Source organism: Vigna unguiculata, chromosome 6 (genome assembly GCF_004118075.2).
Source record: "Vigna unguiculata cultivar IT97K-499-35 chromosome 6, ASM411807v1, whole genome shotgun sequence".
Taxonomy (NCBI): domain Eukaryota; kingdom Viridiplantae; phylum Streptophyta; class Magnoliopsida; order Fabales; family Fabaceae; genus Vigna; species Vigna unguiculata.
This window is the reverse complement of record NC_040284.1, coordinates 18,169,052-18,189,347: the sequence shown is the minus strand read 5'-3', so window position 1 is coordinate 18,189,347 and position 20,296 is coordinate 18,169,052. Positions and strand designations below refer to the sequence as shown.

At 31.9% G+C, this 20,296-nt stretch overlaps 3 protein-coding genes across 5 annotated transcripts; 1 reads left to right on the top strand and 2 right to left on the bottom strand.

Annotated features, from left to right (window-relative positions):
* Positions 1 to 289: 289 nt before the first annotated feature.
* LOC114186900 (transcription initiation factor TFIID subunit 6-like) lies at positions 290 to 5,537 on the bottom strand. Its single transcript, XM_028074971.1, has 12 exons — positions 5,156 to 5,537; positions 4,742 to 4,828; positions 4,192 to 4,293; positions 3,986 to 4,093; positions 3,643 to 3,738; positions 3,424 to 3,561; positions 3,223 to 3,318; positions 2,904 to 3,028; positions 1,877 to 2,009; positions 1,399 to 1,524; positions 1,201 to 1,312; positions 290 to 832 (listed from the first exon to the last, which is right to left on the bottom strand). Exons 1-12 carry the CDS (start codon positions 5,279 to 5,281, stop codon positions 474 to 476), a joined length of 1,608 nt encoding a protein of 535 aa, XP_027930772.1. The 5' UTR covers positions 5,282 to 5,537; the 3' UTR covers positions 290 to 473.
* Positions 5,538 to 7,748: 2,211 nt separating this feature from the next.
* On the bottom strand, positions 7,749 to 13,170 carry LOC114188689 (multiple inositol polyphosphate phosphatase 1). Of its 3 annotated transcripts, none has more exons than XM_028077285.1 (12): positions 12,984 to 13,170; positions 12,570 to 12,720; positions 12,315 to 12,402; positions 11,803 to 12,096; positions 11,380 to 11,538; positions 10,423 to 10,563; positions 10,234 to 10,290; positions 9,694 to 9,832; positions 8,907 to 9,011; positions 8,584 to 8,780; positions 8,419 to 8,460; positions 7,749 to 8,337 (listed from the first exon to the last, which is right to left on the bottom strand). In XM_028077285.1, the coding sequence occupies exons 2-12, from the start codon at positions 12,677 to 12,679 to the stop codon at positions 8,185 to 8,187; spliced, it is 1,485 nt and encodes a 494-aa protein (XP_027933086.1). In that variant the 5' UTR covers positions 12,680 to 12,720; positions 12,984 to 13,170; the 3' UTR covers positions 7,749 to 8,184. The 3 variants fall into 3 exon arrangements, with proteins under 3 accessions (XP_027933086.1, XP_027933088.1, XP_027933087.1); XM_028077287.1 differs by lacking the exon at positions 12,984 to 13,170 and adding an exon at positions 12,891 to 12,909; XM_028077286.1 differs by lacking the exon at positions 12,984 to 13,170 and adding an exon at positions 12,789 to 12,813.
* Positions 13,171 to 16,676: 3,506 nt separating this feature from the next.
* LOC114186531 (putative BPI/LBP family protein At1g04970) lies at positions 16,677 to 19,745 on the top strand. The gene is made up of 6 exons (XM_028074458.1): positions 16,677 to 17,419; positions 17,563 to 17,702; positions 18,077 to 18,431; positions 18,536 to 18,784; positions 19,125 to 19,250; positions 19,376 to 19,745. Exons 1-6 carry the CDS (start codon positions 17,012 to 17,014, stop codon positions 19,583 to 19,585), a joined length of 1,488 nt encoding a protein of 495 aa, XP_027930259.1. The 5' UTR covers positions 16,677 to 17,011; the 3' UTR covers positions 19,586 to 19,745.
* Positions 19,746 to 20,296: the final 551 nt, after the last annotated feature.

Below are 20,296 nucleotides of genomic sequence, written 5' to 3'. Positions count from 1 at the left end.
GGATTTTCTTAACGAAAGCAAATGTATGACTCTTGCGTCGATTTTTTCACAAATGTTCATTACAGTTGTTCGTGATTTTTTCATATGAATTGTTCTTCACAGTTTTATTTTGTAATTTTTCTTTTCAACAGATATCATGACTTTTCAACTATTGACATTCTTTACAAATACCATTCATCACCTCTGTTTTTTCACAACCCAGTCACATAATAATCAATTACTTTTAAAAAATTGGTAATTATCACTGTTAATTGCTGAACAAATAATCTAAAAGACAATCTAAGACGTGTTACTGGTTTTTTCATGAGCTTTTCTTATGCATTTCCCATGACTTCAATATCAAATTTAAATACAGGTTAATTTCTACTCTAGCCTATGGTAATTTATATTCTGCAGCAAGTCATATGAGGCATGCCACCTTATTGCATGCACTTTCACATGCAAAAACAAATACCTACAGTGCAACTCTACTGCTACAAAAACATAAATGCTTCAGGGTTTGGAACAAATGGTAAAACCCTTTCGCCAAACAATTCAACCACTGATGACACCAAATTTCCTGCATCAATGTCATCCTTCCAAGCCTGAGCAAGAGTGGCAGACACCTTCCTCCGTTGATCTACAACCTCCTTCCCCGGTGCCTTGTCGGTTGAAATTTGACGAGTCATCGACATTGCAGGAGCCCCCATCATGGTGGAAAATCCCCCTGTTGAGCCTTGCATGTCAACTGACATGGAGTTCATTGGTATTACACCTCCATGGCCATCTGTTGAAAGTTTCTTCATTGGAGGTTGCTGCTGCATCAGATTGTCGGCACTGGCTTTTCGTTTGCCTTCATTAGTGTAAAGATGGAGTATGATCATCATTATAAGAGCACAAAAGTAAAGACTGTGTTTTGATTATAGGAAACATGGATGCCAAAATGAGGATTCTGATGGAAACAAATTCATTCATCTGGGGAAGAACATTCAGAAAACTCGGGCTTTAAGATTGTAAACATTTAATATACTGGCCTTCTTATGTCTGTGTTTCCTGTTAGGAATAAAAGTTAACTTTGAGAGGGAGAGGGAGATCATACAGCTATCATCACCATAAGGCATGCATACAAACAAATTTACTCATTACTCCATTCAAGAACAAGCATGAATTTCTCTTCAAACACATCAATATAATTGCGGTGGTAGAAAAATAAAGTAATACCTGACATTGGAATAATGGCTTTTCCACTGCCTCTTGAAGTAAGCCGAGTTGGAGGAGAGAACAAATTGCTGAAATTTTTTACCTTTTCATGCACACATTTGCCTACTGCACCCTGAAAGATTTGACTCTAGTGATCAGTTAAAGAGATGTTCAGTGAAAACAAACCAATTTATGCATAATTAAAACATCACAACTCACCAACAAAGCTCCATAAACCTGCCAAGCTTCATGCCTCTTTATTTCATTTTTTTGTTTATCAGGTTGCATTTCTGGCTCAAGAAGATGCAAATATGGCTCGAGATTTGGGAGTATAAGCAAGTGAATCTACTCAAAGTGAAGAAATATAGGCATTAGTTTGCACCAATACAAGCGAAGGTTCTAAATCACAAAGCATAAAAGTCACCGATGAACCCTATACAAAGAGGGCAATAAAAATACATATATTTAAGTAACATAAAAAGAAGTGATAATTCTCCATTATTGTCCACAACAACTAAACAGATGGTAAAAACTATCATGTTTGTATAAGAAAATAATCATATCTGATTTAGAAAGGAAAAGAAGAGCGTCTTCATTCAGTTATTATCCCCAAGAGATCATCAAACAAATACGATGAAACCAATTTAACAACCACATTTAAAATCTACTGGCTTAAAACACCAAGGCCAGAACATACCACTCTTGATCCAAGAGCTTCTATCCCTTTAATTGCACCATAGTGCTGAGGCAGAGCTTTTGTAGGGTCCAAGAAAGAATGAAGAAATGTCTTTGTCACACGTGGCTGCAGATTGTGATAAATATGCCCAAATCTGAAATTTCCAGAGACAAGGAATTTAAAACTCAAAAAAATAAATAAAAGCAAACTCAGTAGCTCTTGTTGGTAAATACAAAATCTTCCTTATTAAACTAAAGTATGTGCCAACCTGAGGAAATTTAGGTATGCATATTAAGAAGCCCTTTGCATCATTTATAGTTTTACAGAACACGTTGGTCAAACCATGCAGTTAAACTGTAAAGTGTCAATGTCAGCTATATATCTATGTGAAACATATGTAACTCTAAACCTAACTTAACCTCACAAAAACTATAAGACAAGATTTTCATCTAGTTACATACTGTTATTTGACTATACCTCTAATTGATGTGGGATCTCCAACAGTATTCTATTTCAACCACATGCAAGTTTAACAGCCTCAATAATTACAATTTGAAGCCTCGTCAAGCATTATTGCTCATCAGCAATTGAAGCCTCGTCAAGAACAACTTGACCTTGTCATGGCTCTTTATAATACCATGGAATGTTTGAAATATACAATAGAAGAAATATGCACCAGTTGCCCATCTAAAAGAATCGCAAAGGGCTGGGAATTATTAAGTTAAAGTTTAAACATGGGCAAACTCTTAATATTATTTCCAATTATCTTTACCTGTTTAATGCTGATTACAATATATACAGACATCAGAATGAATTAATGTCATCCAACCATTTATGGGCAACAAATCAGACACGATTACAAGAAATAAGGAAAAATCTGTCCTAATTACAACTAATGAAGAAATAACTCTAAAAATCTCCTACTCAAATCTGTACGAAAAAATTGGAAAAAATGAAAACAATGCACATGCAGCAAAAGTTAACATCATAATTAAATTATCTCTTCCATGGTATTTAAACTCTTATTCAATCGAGAGAAAGTCCAAACCTTTGGCATATTGAAGCAACAAGATTAGCACTGAAGTTCCTAAGCTCCCAATGATCGTCAGATAGTCTGCTTCCCATCCTTTTTGCAACAAGGCAAGTAATGATAGGCGGCATCAATTGATGTAACTGCAGATTTTAAATATCGGCGATCAAATTCATCAGCTGTCATAGATGACAACAATCATCTGAAATCAACTATTTATACATACATACATACAAATACAAATACATATACATATACATATACATATATATATATATATATATATATATATATATATATCCATACACAAAATCATTTACATTGGTGTCAAACTTACATAAAGTTCTATGTGTATCTGAGAATTTTGCACAAGGCTCCGCACAAGGCGCATCAAGGCAAATAAAACAGCTAAATTATGTAAATTGCGTGCCACCTGATATGACAAGAGAAAAAGGATAAAAGTGAGCGCTCATGCTCTATTTCACACACTGAATTAAGAGCTTAACCAAAAGCATCACTGACATAAACTTGTCAATACCTCATCGGCAACAAAACATGTGAAATACGGAACTAAGGGATGGAGTCCTGAGTCCGTCGCCAAGCTAACCAATGCTCTTCTGAACGGAATGGATCCAGACTTATTCAATGTTAGGTCAGTTATTTTTTCGTAGTAGAGCTGTAAGAAACAAAGATCCTTAAGTCAAGTAAAAGAACATGGAATTGCATAAACAATTGACACATCAAATGAAGTGTATACCTGAAGCTCCCTTGTTATTAAATGTTTAACAGGTAATTTAACATCAACAGAAAGCCCATCTTCCTTATATTCAGATTTTCTTATCTCAGGGGAGCTGCAAGTAACACGGGGCAAACAAATATGTCAATGTCAAGAAAATCAAACTTCTTCATCATGAACCTCATACAGTTTGGTAAAATACAAAATTCAGTGTACCATTAAGGTTATAATCTTCAATATTATAGCAGGTTGGCTAGATAGGCAAAAATTGATCATATTATCATACAGACAATAAGCTTGGTTGGAACTCAGAGCATTATGGAGGTTAATTCAGTTTTATTGTGCTTAAATCTGGAAAAATACCTTCAACTGGAGCGTTTTCAGGAATTGCAGGCTGCACACCTTCAATAGCCAACCAATGACTGGTAATTGATGTATCAAGGGGTGCTTTCGGTAAAGGAGCTTCAATAAGCTGCTCAAATCAAGAAAAATGTGAGAACATCGTATCAGAAAGCAATTCAACAACTTTTATTATCAGAATGGCAATTTTGGTGTACCTAGAAATCTTACATCTTTGATATCCACATCTTTGTCATCGATGTAGAACAAATCCTTTTGTCCAGCAGCTCTTTTGAACCTCGGAGGATCATTAGAGGTGAACCCATATATCGGCTGATACATGACAACAAGCAGAAGCAACAATAAAACAAAAATCAAGTTCAAAGATAAAAACTTCAACAAGCTAGGGGTGGTTTAAACTTTGGTAATAAGCATTTCATAGTGAACCACGAATTATTTGGAGAAGTATTTGCCATTTTAAATATTTCAAAGCAAAATCTTGACTTGAATGAAGCATTCTACTTTGTACAACCACCACTCTCACAAGACTATGCACAAGAGCCGCACCAGTGCCAATTTGCCATCCTCTTAACGACAAATAAGTACCTTTTGATAGATACACTAACAAAACCTTTACATACACTAGTCTGAGGAAAAAAGTCGAAAGGGTAGGAAAAACACATGCTACCTCAATAAACCGTCAACAAATCCATAAAAGTTTCAAAACAGAATAATAAATTCTAAAAGCCAAAGTAAACACATAAAAACAAAAGCAAGTCACCTCCAAATTTCTAAGTGCAAGTGCAGTATCTACATCCTCTGTACTAAGAAAAGTTCTCATCGAATGGCGCATGCATTTTATCGACTCCTGTTCAATTCAAAACAAAACAACAACCCATGCTTCAATTAGCCACATTCGAAGTAGTAGTAATGGTAACAACAAAAAAAAGGAACAACAATATCAAAATCCAACCAACCGCTACACCCCTTTTAGAAAACTCAAAAACCAAATAAGGGAACTTCATTACTTTCCCTCAGAGATAAAACTTTTCACGTGATTTAGAACGTGGGCTTCACTGTTAGCACCTGATACGAACCGGGTCATCGCAGCGCGACGAAACCCAGAAAGGGGGTTTTAAATTACCCGCGAAAATTTCAAAATTGTGCATGATTTCGCGAACATTGTGAAGGATACCTGCATGATTTCGCGAATGCGATATTCGAGATCGGGGGCGAGAGCGAGGGCAACATCGGGGGACAAATTGGTGATGCCGATGCTCTGTGCGATGACTTCGATTGTCTCCTTTGGCACGAAACTCATCTTGATTTCAATTGAACATCAATTGGTCTTACTTATTCAAGAATGTGACTTAGGTTAAGGGGAATGGTGATGGTGGTAATGCCAAAACCAGAACAATTTGCAGAAACAGAAGAGTAGTTTGAATTAAAATTAAACCTATTTGGTGATGCCTTAAGAAAGAATTGGAAGGTCAAAAGAGATGAACTTGTTAGGTTCTTTTGTGAAAGATCAATGGCTGAGGTAAGAAAAACAATGACTATTGTGATACACTGAGGTTGTTTTCCCCAAATCTTTTGGAATAATGTCTAGATTATCATTGTGTTACTTGAATAATTTCATAACAAAATAAAATAAATATTTTACTTTATTTCCCGAATAATTTTGACTGAAATATATTTTTAATTTATGAAATATATTGTTATTTTACTTTTGTATTTGTAACAAATGACTTTAGTTTTATAAAAGTGTTTGCTTTGGATTAATTTTTATAATAATACTATTCTATTAATTAGAATAATAATAATATTATTATTGTATTATTATTATATTAAAATATATCTTATTAGTATATATTACCATTAGTATAACTAGCGAACACACAGACGCGCGACCGTGTCTGTGTATCTGTATTTTTTAATTTTTATAAAATTAATAATATTTATTTTTAAAATATATATAATAAATTTTAAAATAATTGTTAAATAAAATAACTGTTTTAAAAAAAATTTAAAATAATAATCAAAAAATATTTTAAGTAAAAATAAATTAGTTATAAAATAATAATTAAAGATAAAATTGAAAAATAAAAAATGAACTTTCTTTATATATTTTTTATATATTTTATATATTGTTATAAATAATAATAATATTATTATTATTATTAATATATTGTTATTATATTAATAATAATATATAATAATGATATATATATATATATATTAATATAACAATAATAATAATATTATTATTATTATTAATAGTAGCAGTAATACTAAATTAATAAAAATAGTATATAATATAATAATAGTATAATAATAATAATATGTAATAAAATAATATTATTAATAATAATAAAAAAAAATATTATATAATAATATTATTATTATTATATTAATAATAATAATATTATTATTATATATAATAATAATAATAATTATTATTATTGTAATAATAATAGAAAGATTGTGATGAAGATTATTCATATTTACTGTATGCACCACCTCGTTAGACCATTTCTTTTATTTATAGAAAGTTAAATAATTTGTGGCATGTTATTAGTTATGTAAGATAAACTTGAACGTTTCTAAGAAAATAAAATAAAAATCAATATTTTTAAAATATAAGGACCAAATGATTTATAAGTTTTAACTAAGAAATATTTATAATTTTACGGTAATATTTTAGAAATTAAAAACATTTTTTTTAAAAGGTGTATTACACTTAAAAAAATATAAACCCCAATTTCATTGAATTATATAATTGTTAATATATAAATCTGATTATTTTTACTCATTTCTAATAAATAATCTAATATTTTTATTTATTGTTTACATTTTTTACTATCTTTAATTCTCAATTTCAAGTAATTATCTTTAACTCTCAATTTCAAGTAATTGAATTTCATTCAAAGAAATTTTGTTTTGTAAGAAAAAAAATATATAAACTCTCAACGATTTTGACTCGCTAAATATCTACCAAATTTACTCGTATTTCAAACATATTTTTCCTTTCATCACAATATTAATTATACATTTTTTTCTTGTGTATTTTACTTAAATTGATCTACTACATTTCAGAAAATAAAATAATTACTTGATATTTATTCTATTGTTATTTCGTTATCAATGATATTTTTTACATTGAAAATTTACCCTGTAAACATTGAACCATTCGTACTATAATATTTATGTTTATCTTGCTGTCATTTTTATTTATTTTTTAATTATTTGATTAATATATGTACATGATATACAATGTCATTCAATACAGAATAAGAGAAAAATTCTGTACTCATTGAATATAAAAAAAAATTATAAAATAAATATTTTGTATTTCTAACATTCTTCCGTGTATCATTGTTTAAGTATCATATGATTAAACTGATAACTTTAATTAAAGGTCATCCAGTACAGTAATAGATTGTTTTATAATGTTATTAGCTTCTAAAATAGATATTTTAAAAATCAGATTTTATATTATGTTTTTAACTCAAGCAGTATAAGTTTGTTTCATTGATAATACATAGAATTAAATACCAAAATCAATGTGAGAAATTTTTCTGTGAAAGAAAAGGTAACATTGACATTTCAAGTGTCAAAATATGCTGAAAGTTCACATAGTAAATATAACTAGTCGATGACACGGTAACTCTGACTCAACAACACATTAAACCACTTTCTGCAAAATCAGTCCCCTTTCAAATTGTTGCAAGCAATTCATATCTGTATTGGCTTATTTGACTCGTTAAATCGTATTCGACAGCAGCACAAGAAAAACGAAAATATGAGCATTAGTAGAAGTCAGAGGTCTACTGTTCAAAAAGAACAAAAGTGGAGTTCGTGAGAGGCTAATGCATGAGTTAGTCTGCAAACACATCAAGTTACACTATCTGTGGTATCAGTAGAGTACTAAGAGTAAACCTACAAGGGAGAAAACTAAACTTTCCAACTCCAAATTCTCTGGGTCTTAGAAGCTAAACATGGGAGGGCTCAAGCTACTCAAGCACCAAGCTTAAAAATAGCAAAGGCATTACAGTAACTGATAGTAAAAACAAAAACAAAGGCATTCTCTACTGGCAGCATAACTAAGTAAAACTGATTCTCTGCTAGAAGGAATAGGTGCTCATATTTGAAAGTAGTTAAGAAACGATGATACCACCAAGGGAGCAGAGTGTAAGATTTGAAGCTCCTTTCCTAAGATACAAACTAAAATTCATCTTTAGAGTAGTTATCACCTTTCGCTGATGAGAAAAGCCACTGAAATATCTGAAAAAACTTGCTCCCCGAGGGCTCATGCTCTAGCTTTGGATTACAGACCGTATGGTAGTCATGCTTCTGATGAGGTGCAACTATTTTTTCCTGTGGAGAAAACTCAATTAAGAATAGCAGAATATAAAACAGTATGCCGTATTCAGAATCGTAGTGGGACTATAAAAGTACCTTGAATAATTCAAATGGACAGAGATCAGAGCCATCACAACCCTGTACATGGTGACACATACCGAGTTATTGACAAATAATATCTCAATATGATTTTAGACAATAACTAAACATTGCAAACCCCGGACCTTAACCATTGGTAAAACTAAGATAACAAAAGCTTACTGGCAATGGAATGGGGTGTTCGTTGTGTAACACCTGCACAAAGTGCTTGCTTATAGCTTTATCTGGAGCAGGACAACTATATAAGACCAGTATGTTATTACCAGCAAAAGGGGCTACAGTGCTACCCCGCCATTTTCTTTTCTGTGGAGGCATTGGAGGCTGCTGTAGAGGTTGTTCCTTCTGAATTTTTTTAATATCTGCACTTTGTTAAAAGAGAATATGTATAAGCACGCTAACTGCTAGTTAGTAATGAAAAGTAAAGAAATAACAAAACAAAATTGTAACTATGCACATATTTCAAGCAAAGAGTATAAAAGCCTCACCAGATCCTTCGAGAAATAAACCAAGGAGACATGAGAATGGAACTAAGGTTTCAGCATGCGCAAACCGAAGTCTTGCCTTTTCAAAGCTGCCAGAAGGATGTCTTTCTATAGAAGCAATCAAGAAAGGGGGGATGAGTCAAGTGTTCACATATTCAGGAGACGTGCTTCAAAAGGAGAAACAATAGTTTGTAAAGTAAAAATAATCTCCTTGATATTTTTTATAACCTATAATTTCAACCAACAACTTTGAATGAGCACGTGCACAAACATAAATAATCAGCACGGCGAAAAGAGTTTGACCCAGTTTATTAATACGCAAGACATGTAAATGAACTGAAACAATGAGATGCAAATAACATAGTATTTATTACTGGAAATTACATAATGAAAATTACTATTGCCTATTTTCTTGGAAGGCAGCAAACATTTTAAAGTTGTTCTAGAATGAGAGGCATCTTTTCCCTTTAATTACAACAAACAAATAATGACTTCCTTAGCTAAGTATGTTCAAATAAATTCTTGGCTCAAAAAGATATTTGTTTGATCAAAGTACAATAAAACATAGCTAAAATGGCAATGGTTGTCAGCTAAGGCTGAATATGTGTGTAGACACACGCATTATGACATATAGAGTCTTTGCCCGAGGTATTTGTGGAAAACACAATTTTAAGATATAATTTACCAGAAAAGGTTAATATATGCATAAATATTATGAGTTTCATTAACAGGATATGGCATGAAGACAAAGATATATAGTACACACTTAAAAACTACAAAATTAAACTACCTTCTTTAGCTATGATAGCCTGTTCCATGGATTGAAAAACATCTTCAAGTAACGGAACTCCCATTCTATAGTTTAGTGATTTACCATAACCTTTCAGAATAAACATCTCCAAATCATCTGTCCACTCAAGCAATTCGATCTATGCACACAGAAATTAGCATATCAATAAACATCCAGCATATATTAACATAATAAACTATTTTTCGTTTGCCCACTCAACAATAATCACATAATTGGCCTAGCATGAGTAATAACTTATCTGGAGTTATCTCTTTTTTGAATTCTGCTGCTTTGCAGGCAGTTAAAAACTGTTACTTGAATGGAATTTTCAGTTTTATTATAAATCAATAAGATATTGTAGAAACATCACATCAAAAGACTGAACCGAGCTTTTCATATATCATAAGGTCAAATTTAAATAGTTTCCTGACATTTTTATAATTTTTTATTCTTTATTTAAATATTTATAGACATTCAAAGAGGAGATCGTTAAGATTAGATCATAGATTGCATCGTATAATGACTACAAAACAAAAGCACCTCAGAAGGGTTGAAAAGACCACACGCTTGATTAGTTATATCCAACAAGGATGCTTCCTGTCAAAATAACGACAGATTAAGCAATGAAAAAGAAAGAAAATTATCAATCTCCAAAACCTCAGTTAAATGATTATTTACAAACTCAAACTGGTAAGAACAAAAGTTTCCGGTATTAAAATTTGTAATAACCTGTTTACACAAAAACCAGATAGAAGATGTATCCTGCCTAGTAAAATTAAGTCCATGGCGTCCAATCAGTGCAGATGTAATCTCATCCAAAATGGGTTCCTTAAGTTTACTAACTGCAGGTTCCTGGTTTTTCCTATAAGCCTGCACCATAACCCAAGAAGAATTACACAACACACAAAAAGTAACAAAGTAAGCATAAGCACTGCCTTTAAGAACATTGAAGATCCCAAATTGTCCATTTAACCACAAAGTCATGCTCAGATATTTGGCAAATAGTAATTACACATGCTGCCTGTAAATTACGTCATATAGCCTCTTGAAAACACAACAACAACTTTCACATTCAACCAACAATGAACTAAACATGAGGCAAATTTGGAAATTTAAATTCATTTAAAATATGTTAAGTTCCTTCAGAATGGGATAACGAGGCAAATTTGTTAGCAAACTTTCCATGCAGAAGAAACTTTGGCAATGAAATGAGCAGACACAAGAAACATGGTCATCAGTAATTACAACTTAAAAAGGGTGACATTCAGCTTGAGTGATTTTATATAATGGGTAGCAAGCACGTTTTCAAATAGACATTAAAACATGAAATTGTCTAACTATAAATTCTACAATTACATTAAATTTTGTCACACACTGGTAATTAATGTGTTAGATATATTGCATTTTATTTTAATGAAGAAAACATTAATATTGTTTGATATTGGTAGATATTGTTGATATTGTTTGTAACAATATCTTCTATTTACTATATTTATGTTTGGTTGCCATATATATTTGTATCATTCTTTATTATAAATATATTACCCTTTGTGTATCTTAGACACAAGGGAGATTAATCATATACCTAGTTTTACTATATTCAATATGGTATCAAAGCTATTATTAGCGTCTAGTGAAATTTGTTATTTGTTGAACATATAAAAATCAACCATGACTACAATTTACCTTGTAATTATGACAGCAGTCATGAAATCTCAGGTGTATGTCACTAGCACGGCTTTCACTTGTAACAGCAAAGGCTCGATGACGCCCAGGTCCAAGACTTCCATTGCCCCTGAAAAGCCCCATACCAAATGCCACAGCACTGGCAGATGCTCGGTGAATCTGTTTACATGATAAGAGAGATGTGAGTTAAATAAATTTGTAGCTTCCAAATGTCCAAAGGCAAGTCCATATGTTATATTGCAGTTAATAATACAGTGGAACTGCAACAAATCAGCATCAAATCAGCACTCCCTCATCAACTTGAAGCAAAATACTCTTTTCTGCTTCAGATTAATCACCATGTTACTCATCCAAAAGCTATTAGTGTTGTAAATTGTGGTAACAAAAACTAAACTAAAATATCAAAATCGAAAATAAACTCACCTGAGATGCCTTAATAGGATATACGTCAGGATGGTATTCTTCATCAAACAAATTTGGAAACTTGGCTCTAATCCTGATTCCAAGATCATATAGTTCTTCCTCTCCTCTGCTAGTTAATTCACCACCCCTACGCCTTCCCTGCCAAGGAGATTTCCATCCATTCAGCCAGGAAGGAAACCTCTCCAAAGGCAAATGTCGCTCTTTTGCATCCCTCACGAGATCTTCCAGATGAGCAGACAAATTATCCAACTCCCTTATCCTTTTCTTCGTGGGAGAACGAGTTCCATGCCTTGCCTAAGTAAAGTAGCATCACCATCCTCTTCCATTAAGTTAAGTGCAACCAGTCAACCAGATGGTTCAAAACTATCAAGTTCTAATCAAAACCTAAACATTCTAGAAATATTAACCCTTGATTCAATTCAACACCATTGTACCTTTCTCCCGCAAACAGGATAACAACATAACACATTCATAATCAACCAAAAAACACTTCAAATAGTCGGGAAAGTTACCACAAGATTCAAATGGATCGGAACACATCCCTCCGGGATTTTTGAAGGAACGAAGTTATCATCAGCAATGTCTTTCACGGCACCATATCTGCGAAGACAATTAAGACAAACAACTTAATAAAGTCAACAAACACATGAATACAAAATTTTTATCAAAATTTCTAGGAAATAAAAAAGAAATAATAAAATCCCAGAAAATGAGCGAAAAGAATATTTAATTTGTTGAATCAATTGCAAATGAAAAATGAAAGAGACCTAGAGACAGTGGAGAGGTGCTTGCGAACATCGAAAGCTTCTTCGGCGTTTGAATAGCCTATCAAACAAAGGAATAATAGCAGAGCAAAGGCCATGATAGAATTGTTCATTCTCTCTGCGGTTTCAAATCCGAATTGGAGTCGATCACCAACTGAAATCATACATTTATAAGTTTATGAAATTTGCTGGTAAAAAAAATATAGTTTTTGAATTTCTTACACAACTGGAAAACCCAAAAAAAATAAATGTTAGCGGTGTCTCCGGTGATGTCAATTCACCAATTGGCTGAATAAGCTTATAATGGATTCAATATTTGACTACCCTCGAGAGTCCAAAATAATCATCTGGTTCCATCTTACATCAAAACCAGGCACACAGAGTAGAATAAGGAACGAAAGGGGAATTGAATCTTACCAGTAACTCTAAATTAGGTTTTGGGAAGAAAACGAAAGGAATGGTTTTGATGTGTAAATAGGAATAATGGCGGTGGCACCAGCAACCGGCACCGTTTGTCAGATACGGTCGTCGTTTAAGATGTGGCGGTGTCGTTTAGTGTCAGAATATGGAGTAAGTAATGCTTTGAATTATGAAAATTGCGATTAACGTGTTTTTCAATTCAAAATAACTATGGATATATTTGTTATTTCACAGAGGGAAATACAATAAAATGGAGAAAAAATAATGAATGATATCAAATGTTAAGAATCTAAAAAATTTGTGTCAATTTTTCAAAATATCGATTTTATCTTTTAAAGATAATAATTTATTAAATTTTAAAAAATTGATTGTTATTTTTATAAATTTATTATAAAATCAAATATCTTTGTTTTTTCTCTTCTTCTTTATTTATCAATGATTATTCTTTTATCTGTTTTGATATATTTCACTTTATTTTTAATAAATATAATTTTAATAAATATTAACTTAATAACATTATAATATTATCATCTACTAATATAATATCGCGCATATTTAAAAAATGCATACAAACATATCGCGCCTGTGTTACGCTAGTATAGAATTAAGAATTTTAGAGTTATAGAATTACCCACCATAAAAGCTATAAAATTATAGAATTACATACTATGAAATAAATATTTTTAATATAGAATAAGTTTAGTTAATTCGAGATTTATATGTTTAGTTTTGATGTTTGAACTATTGAATTTATAATTTTAAAATTTTAAACCAAGCTAATTATTTAAACAAATATAGTTGTTTATTTCATTTTGATTGATTAGTTTTATATTAATCCATACTTGAATAAATGAAAATTAAAGGTTAGACTTGAGATCCATGATCATTGCTAGATGCCATAACAAGAAGTAGTGAGAAAAAATATTTTATTTTTATTTTCAGTGTCGAAAAAGATTTGTATATAAAAGTTTAAAGAAATTTAAAAAAAAAATTGAAATTCACCATGCCATACCCAATAACAAAAATTTGATGGTAAACATAATAGGTAATGAAGTAAAATTTAAATCACTAAATTCATTTTAGAAAGTATGTGATGTTGTTTTAACTTTTGAAGGAACGTACTTATATTAAAATATATAAATAAAGTGACTTAATTTTTTTTATTTTGTTAAAAGAAATTCAAAGTTATATATATATATATATATATATATATATATATATATATATATGTGTGTGTGAGATATATCGTTTATTTATGTGGTAATTAAAGATTCATATGATTTAAAAGTTAAAGTATTTTTTACCTTTTCAAAACTCATAAAATCAAAGTTGACGTAACATTTCATTTAAATAGACTAAATCTAGTAAATAAACATCACATAATTATCGTATAAATGAGCATACAACATGAAGTATACATATATTAACTATTACAATTGTCCATAACATATTTGAAAAGAAAGTTTAGGCACACTACGATGTCATAAAAGGACACAAGAGTACTATTGTCTTGCAAAAGAGTGCTCATAGAGTAAAGAATTTAAATATAAACAAAGAGTTCTTCAAAAGGGACTCAACAGTGGGCCACAATCCCGACCTTGGGAACCACCCTACATCGTTGCATCATCACCACCCTGAGAACCTCCAGCGGTTTTCATACCTAGTCACACCAATAGTATTGGTGATCATTGCAAAAAGGAAAAACCAACCAAAACACAAAACATGGATAGAAGGGTAAGCTAGAGTAAAATATTTTAACATGTTATCGAGCAAACAAATGATAAAACATGTCATAATCCAACAAAGTAGTAAGCATCCAAATCATGTGAAGTAAACAATTACAAGACTCTTTGACTCAATATCCAAATCATACTCTTGATATAGAATTTTAAAGGAAGTATGCGCCTGTGCTGGTTTCTAAACTCTGCAGAGTCTAGACGCAAGGGGTTATCACCCAACCACACACAGGGTTAATCCTCTAATGTCTTGGACCCAATATGTCCCAAGACTAGGACCTCCTGCCACTTTCACCACATAAATCATTATGCTTTATGTGAGCATGAACGATTATTAGAGTTCAGAATACATTCCTTTATCTAGACATCTCCTATATCAAGTCTCATGTCAATCCACCACCAACCAAACAAGTCATGTTTTCCATTTCATACTCAACATAACAAGATTTCATTTAATCTCATACTTTATAAATGCATACCATGACATACATATAACACAAAATAGTATTCATCCCAAATGAGTGTCAACATTTAAGTACCTGCAATTCCATACAATCAAGCACAACACAATCATAATTCTTACACCAAAATTTATAAGAAAATTTATTATCACAAAACCAAAATCATTGTAGTAATGCGTGACACATTTCTCAAGCTACAAACATCTAATCGACGATCCAACCGTTCAAACCACAAAATAGCATGTTATGAACCAAATGTCTAAATTTGAGCTCAATCCAACGGTTAATGCGTTGGGAGAGTCAATTTTACTAAAACTGTGCATATCAGATAAAAGACAAAGTCGCCCAGCGACCAAAGCACTCGCCCAGCGACCACTCAACGCTTCCAGAATACAAAAAATAACGTCAAATATCAGTTTCATGAATATTTGAACCCCTAACTCAGAAATACACCAAAAATTAATGTTTCCCCAATCTTGTCTCATTCCACAAAACACTAATCACATAAAATAAAAATCACGTGAATACAAGGTGTAGATCCCCTTACCTTTTTGGGCTGAAGGCTACGAATAAGATTTTTAGCAGAGGAGCAACAATAACCAAGCAGCTTAGGAAGTTGGAGGGAACTCGTAACTTAGCCCGTAAAGAATGCTTGCTCAAAACCCTAGGAGAGCACTTTGGTGAAGAAAAGAGAGGGAGAGAGAGAGCTGATTTCTGGAAATGAGACAGAATGAAAGGGGTTAGGAGCTGGAAAGGAGTATTGGGTCCCTTAATGGGTTAGCCTTGGACCCATGAAAAGGTTAGGTCAAAATCACTTATTGAGCTAAAAAATGGGACTTATACCTAACACCATGTTATTTTTAAATTAATTTTTTAATTTAATTATTTATTGTTGTTTATATTTCTTGAAAGTACTTTTAAAAACTTAAAAATCAAATTATATCATGATAACCATTATTAAGTGGCAATTACATAAATATATCAATAGGTACAAGTATAGTATACAGTACAATTCTCCAAATGTAGATATTAAGTTGTAATTCAAAAGGAAAGAGTAGACTTATACCTCTATTGTCTCTATCTATCCTAAACTATCATTAATAATTCAAGCACATCTTAGAATTAGAATAAGGATTTTTAAAGAACTTCTTAAGATCACGTGAGACTAAAGACATCACATGCATCCAAATCAAAGATTGATTCTAAAATAGGGTAGAAATTGAATTCACTCTATTTGAGAATTTGATATTAAATGTGTTGCCCTTATGCCATAAGCTCTAAGGTATGCTTGAATCGTGAAAGAGATTAAAGATTGGGTCAAAATTTTGAAGAGAAGACAGAGAAATTATAGAAATTCTTGAATTATACCATTGACTAATGACTCTCGAAAGATGAAACATGAAAGAAAAACAAAAATTAGCATTCCAAGTGAATCTGGTTTAGCTGTCTGGAGCCACACGCAAACAAAAGTGCTGCTTAGAATTTGAATCATCCGTTTTCAAGAGTAAGAATATACCAAAAGCTCACATAGGAATCATTGGTCAATAACACGGAAACTCTAACCAAAACAACAACAACGCACGTACCAACCACTTCCTGCTACATGCGTCTCAGACAACCCAAACTCCAAAGTTTCAACACAACAACCTTTTTTGGAAACCCTTTACTAACTAACCCTGCTATTTCATCACATGGGTGTCTCAAATTTTTCATCTTTTACATCATGAACATTGTAAAACCATCACGCTCTTAAGAAATTTTCAATTTTTATGCAGAGTTGATGCTGGTGCTAACTTTATCCCTCTCATAGGGTTCAATTAAATAATCCATGGCACCCTCTATTTTTCTCTCTGTGTTGTGCCTTCTGTCGGTTCTGACATGTGGTTATGTGCAACCCCTTGAAGATGGTTTCATCTCTGGGGTCATATCTGACAAGGGTCTTGAATATGCCAAGGAGTTGCTGATAGAGAAGGGTATTGCTTCCATTGTTATGCTTCAGCTGCCAGAGATTGAAAATTCTGCACAGGTTTCTCTTGTTGGAAATGCTAAAGTGGTTCTTTCTAACATCACAATTACGGATGTTCAGGTCAATTCTTCATCTGTTAAGACGGGAGAGAATGGAATTGTTCTTGTTGTTTCAGGTTCCATTGTTAATTTAAGTATGAGGTGGAGGTACACTGTTAGCTCTTGGTTAATTCCAATTGGAATTTCGGATAAAGGAACTGCTTCAGTGAAGGTACACAACTGAGAATTTCTCTCAGGTTTATACTTTTCACTATCCCCTTTTGTAGTTTTCTATGGCTGCAGTTGCAGAATTTTGTTGAATTGTTGTTTACATGGTTGAATTCAACATTCAGAAGTTTTGTACTATGTTTAAAGGTTACAGGTATGCAAGTGGGGCTTACAATAAATTTAAGGAACCAAGAAGGAACTCTGAAGTTGTCTCTCTTAGATTATGGATGTTATGTGGGAGACTTGTCTATAAAGTTGGACGGAGGTGCATCTTGGCTTTACCAACTGTAAGCAATCTTCTTGATCCATGTTTTTATGAAAAATAGACACTATTCACATATTCTTTTTTTGAGAACAAATTCTTTGCTTATTAGTGTTTTCACATTCCCATGGTGAGCATTTGGTAAACTATTACTATAACAAAGCCATGTTTCAATTCTATTCCCTACTTTGGTCTAATGTGACTTGAAAGAAAGAGAACAGAAAAATCTGCTTCTATTGACTTTACAACAATTTATTCCTTGGAATGCAGAGTCACAGTTTATATGTCATGAGAACTTTTTCTGAAATTAAGCATATCAGTCTTTTGTTTACAACTGAATATGGTCCCATATACTTCAATGAAGATATTATGCCATTGAGTTCTTTATGTTTGCTTCAGGCTAGTTGATGCTTTTGAAGGGAATATAGCATCTGCAGTTGAAGAGGGTATTTCAGAGAAAATAAAAGAAGGGATAATGAAGCTTGACAATTTTTTGGACTCTCTTCCAAAGAATGTCTCACTAGACAAAACTGCTACACTAAATGTTTCTTTTGTTGGCAATCCTGTGTTGAGCAGTTCCTCCATTGCTATAGCAATTAATGGTTTATTCACAGAGAAAAAGGAAGTGTTACTACCTCAAAGTTACCACCAGAAAGAATTGAAGATTTCTTCTGCCTGTGGTGGTTTACCAAAGATGATAAAAGTATCAATACATGAAAACGTGTTCAAATCTGCTTCCCAAGTTTACTTCACTGTAAGTTTCTGAATAGTTGAATTTTAAGCATTTAAGTTGGATGCTTTTGCTTTATCATAGATTGAAAATGTAGTTTCACAGTTTTATGTTGTTTTTGTGCTCAGGCAGGTAAAATGGAATTGATTGTTGATGAACTTCCTGATCAGGCTATTTTGAACACTGCTGAATGGAGATTCATAGTTCCCCAGTTATACAAGCGATATCCAAATGATGACATGCAGCTTAACATCTCTATGTCTTCTCCACCAGTTATACAACTGACATATCAAGATGTTGGTGCAACTATTCTTGTAGATATAACAATTGAGGTTCTGGAAGATTTTGAAGTCATACCTGTTGCATCCATCTCAGTGGTATGCTAAATAATGTCCACGATAAGAACCAAATGTGTTTAATTTGATACCTAAAAATTCCTAAAGTTAGTTCTTGAAGATCTCACATCGAATAAAAATAAAATTAATTTATGGTATGTAAATAAATACAAATCTTATTTTACAAACTGGCTGAATTAGAATTAAAATTCACTTTTTAACTGCAATCTTTCAGGAAACTAAACGTCTCTGCAAAAGCAAGTTACACTGACTAAAGTTTCCAAGTGACTAATCATACTTTTTCTGACTCAGCATGTCCATGATCTCTGTTTTATCACCATTAACCAATTATCATATTTAACAAGTTCTATTTTTCTTACAGGAAATTAGTGCTTCATGTGCTGTAGAAATTGTAGGAAATGACATTGTTGGTAGGCTCATATTACAGGATTTTTCTACATACTTGAAATGGAGCAAAATAGGGAAACTGCACATGCGTCTGATTCAGGTAAACCAGATTAAAAGTAGTCTTACATTTTCTAATTTCTAGTTTCAAATAATTGGTTGCTAAATCTTAATCATTATGAATGATTCTTCAAACTACAAGTTAATCTTTATCTCCAACTTTTGCAGTCACTAATGTCAAGTGTCCTCAAAACTGTTGTCCTTCCATACTTGAACTTCAAATTAAAGAGAGGATTTCCATTACCAATTATTGATGGTTATGGCTTTCAGAATGCTGTTATCTTGTACAATCATCCATGGATTGCAGTGTGCAGTGATGTTTCCTTCTTAGAAGATTACTATTTAGGTCAACAATCATTTTCAGCTTATGTTTCATAGAATTAAAGCTACTGTAGAAAATTTGTCTGCTGTATTTTGTAGCAAGAGGTTGTATAGTGTAAAATATATGTATATATCCACAAAAACAGTCATTTCTTATATTACAGAGCTGAAATATTTTATAATAAATAATGGTTAAATAAAGGAGTAATGAGGTGAATGTGAATTAGGTGTTCTGCTTTTCATGCCTATTTTTACTGAACCGAATTCTCACTTGGAATCCTACTATTGTGACGTTTTTTATAATTATTATTGTATTCATAATTTAAATTTTCTCTTATCCTCATAAAAAAAATTACTAAATCTCATAATCAAAAGTTATAACTCAAAATTGTTACCATTTTTTATAAATATAACATTTTGTAAGTACAATATATTTAAATTGTGAAATAATTTTTAATAGTCACACCGACTTATTTGTTATATGCAAGTTACCTTAAAGCATGATATTTAAATATAATCAATAATCTAGTTTTGTTAAATGTTATTCCGTTCTTTATTTTTAAATCAAAATTTAAACCAAAATCGCTCAATTAAGAAAAAATAAATAAATTCACAACTTTTAAAACTAGTTTAACTCATAATGCTATATACTCTATTTTTTTTCCTTATTTAATGGGAATTTATTTGTTTATTGAAACCAAAAAATATTAAATACACATAAAAAGTGGAAATAAGATCGGTCCATTCTAGTTTTAATACACTAAAAGT

Excerpts from the sequence above, each read along its gene's own strand:
- LOC114186900 (XM_028074971.1), bottom strand. The coding sequence starts at position 5,281 with ATGAGTTTCGTGCCAAAGGAGACAATCGAAGTCATCGCACAGAGCATC. Across the intron at positions 4,829-5,155 it reads GCATTCGCGAAATCATGCAG|GAGTCGATAAAATGCATGCG; the intron begins GTATCCTTCACA and ends TGAATTGAACAG. Across the intron at positions 833-1,200 it reads AGCCATTATTCCAATGTCAG|GCAAACGAAAAGCCAGTGCC; the intron begins GTATTACTTTAT and ends ACACTAATGAAG.
- LOC114186531 (XM_028074458.1), top strand. The coding sequence starts at position 17,012 with ATGGCACCCTCTATTTTTCTCTCTGTGTTGTGCCTTCTGTCGGTTCTG. Across the intron at positions 17,420-17,562 it reads AAGGAACTGCTTCAGTGAAG|GTTACAGGTATGCAAGTGGG; the intron begins GTACACAACTGA and ends CTATGTTTAAAG. Across the intron at positions 17,703-18,076 it reads GCATCTTGGCTTTACCAACT|GCTAGTTGATGCTTTTGAAG; the intron begins GTAAGCAATCTT and ends TGTTTGCTTCAG.
- LOC114188689 (XM_028077285.1), bottom strand. The coding sequence starts at position 12,679 with ATGAACAATTCTATCATGGCCTTTGCTCTGCTATTATTCCTTTGTTTG. Across the intron at positions 9,833-10,233 it reads GTCTTTTCAACCCTTCTGAG|ATCGAATTGCTTGAGTGGAC; the intron begins GTGCTTTTGTTT and ends CTGTGTGCATAG. Across the intron at positions 8,461-8,583 it reads AACACCCCATTCCATTGCCA|GGTTGTGATGGCTCTGATCT; the intron begins GTAAGCTTTTGT and ends CACCATGTACAG.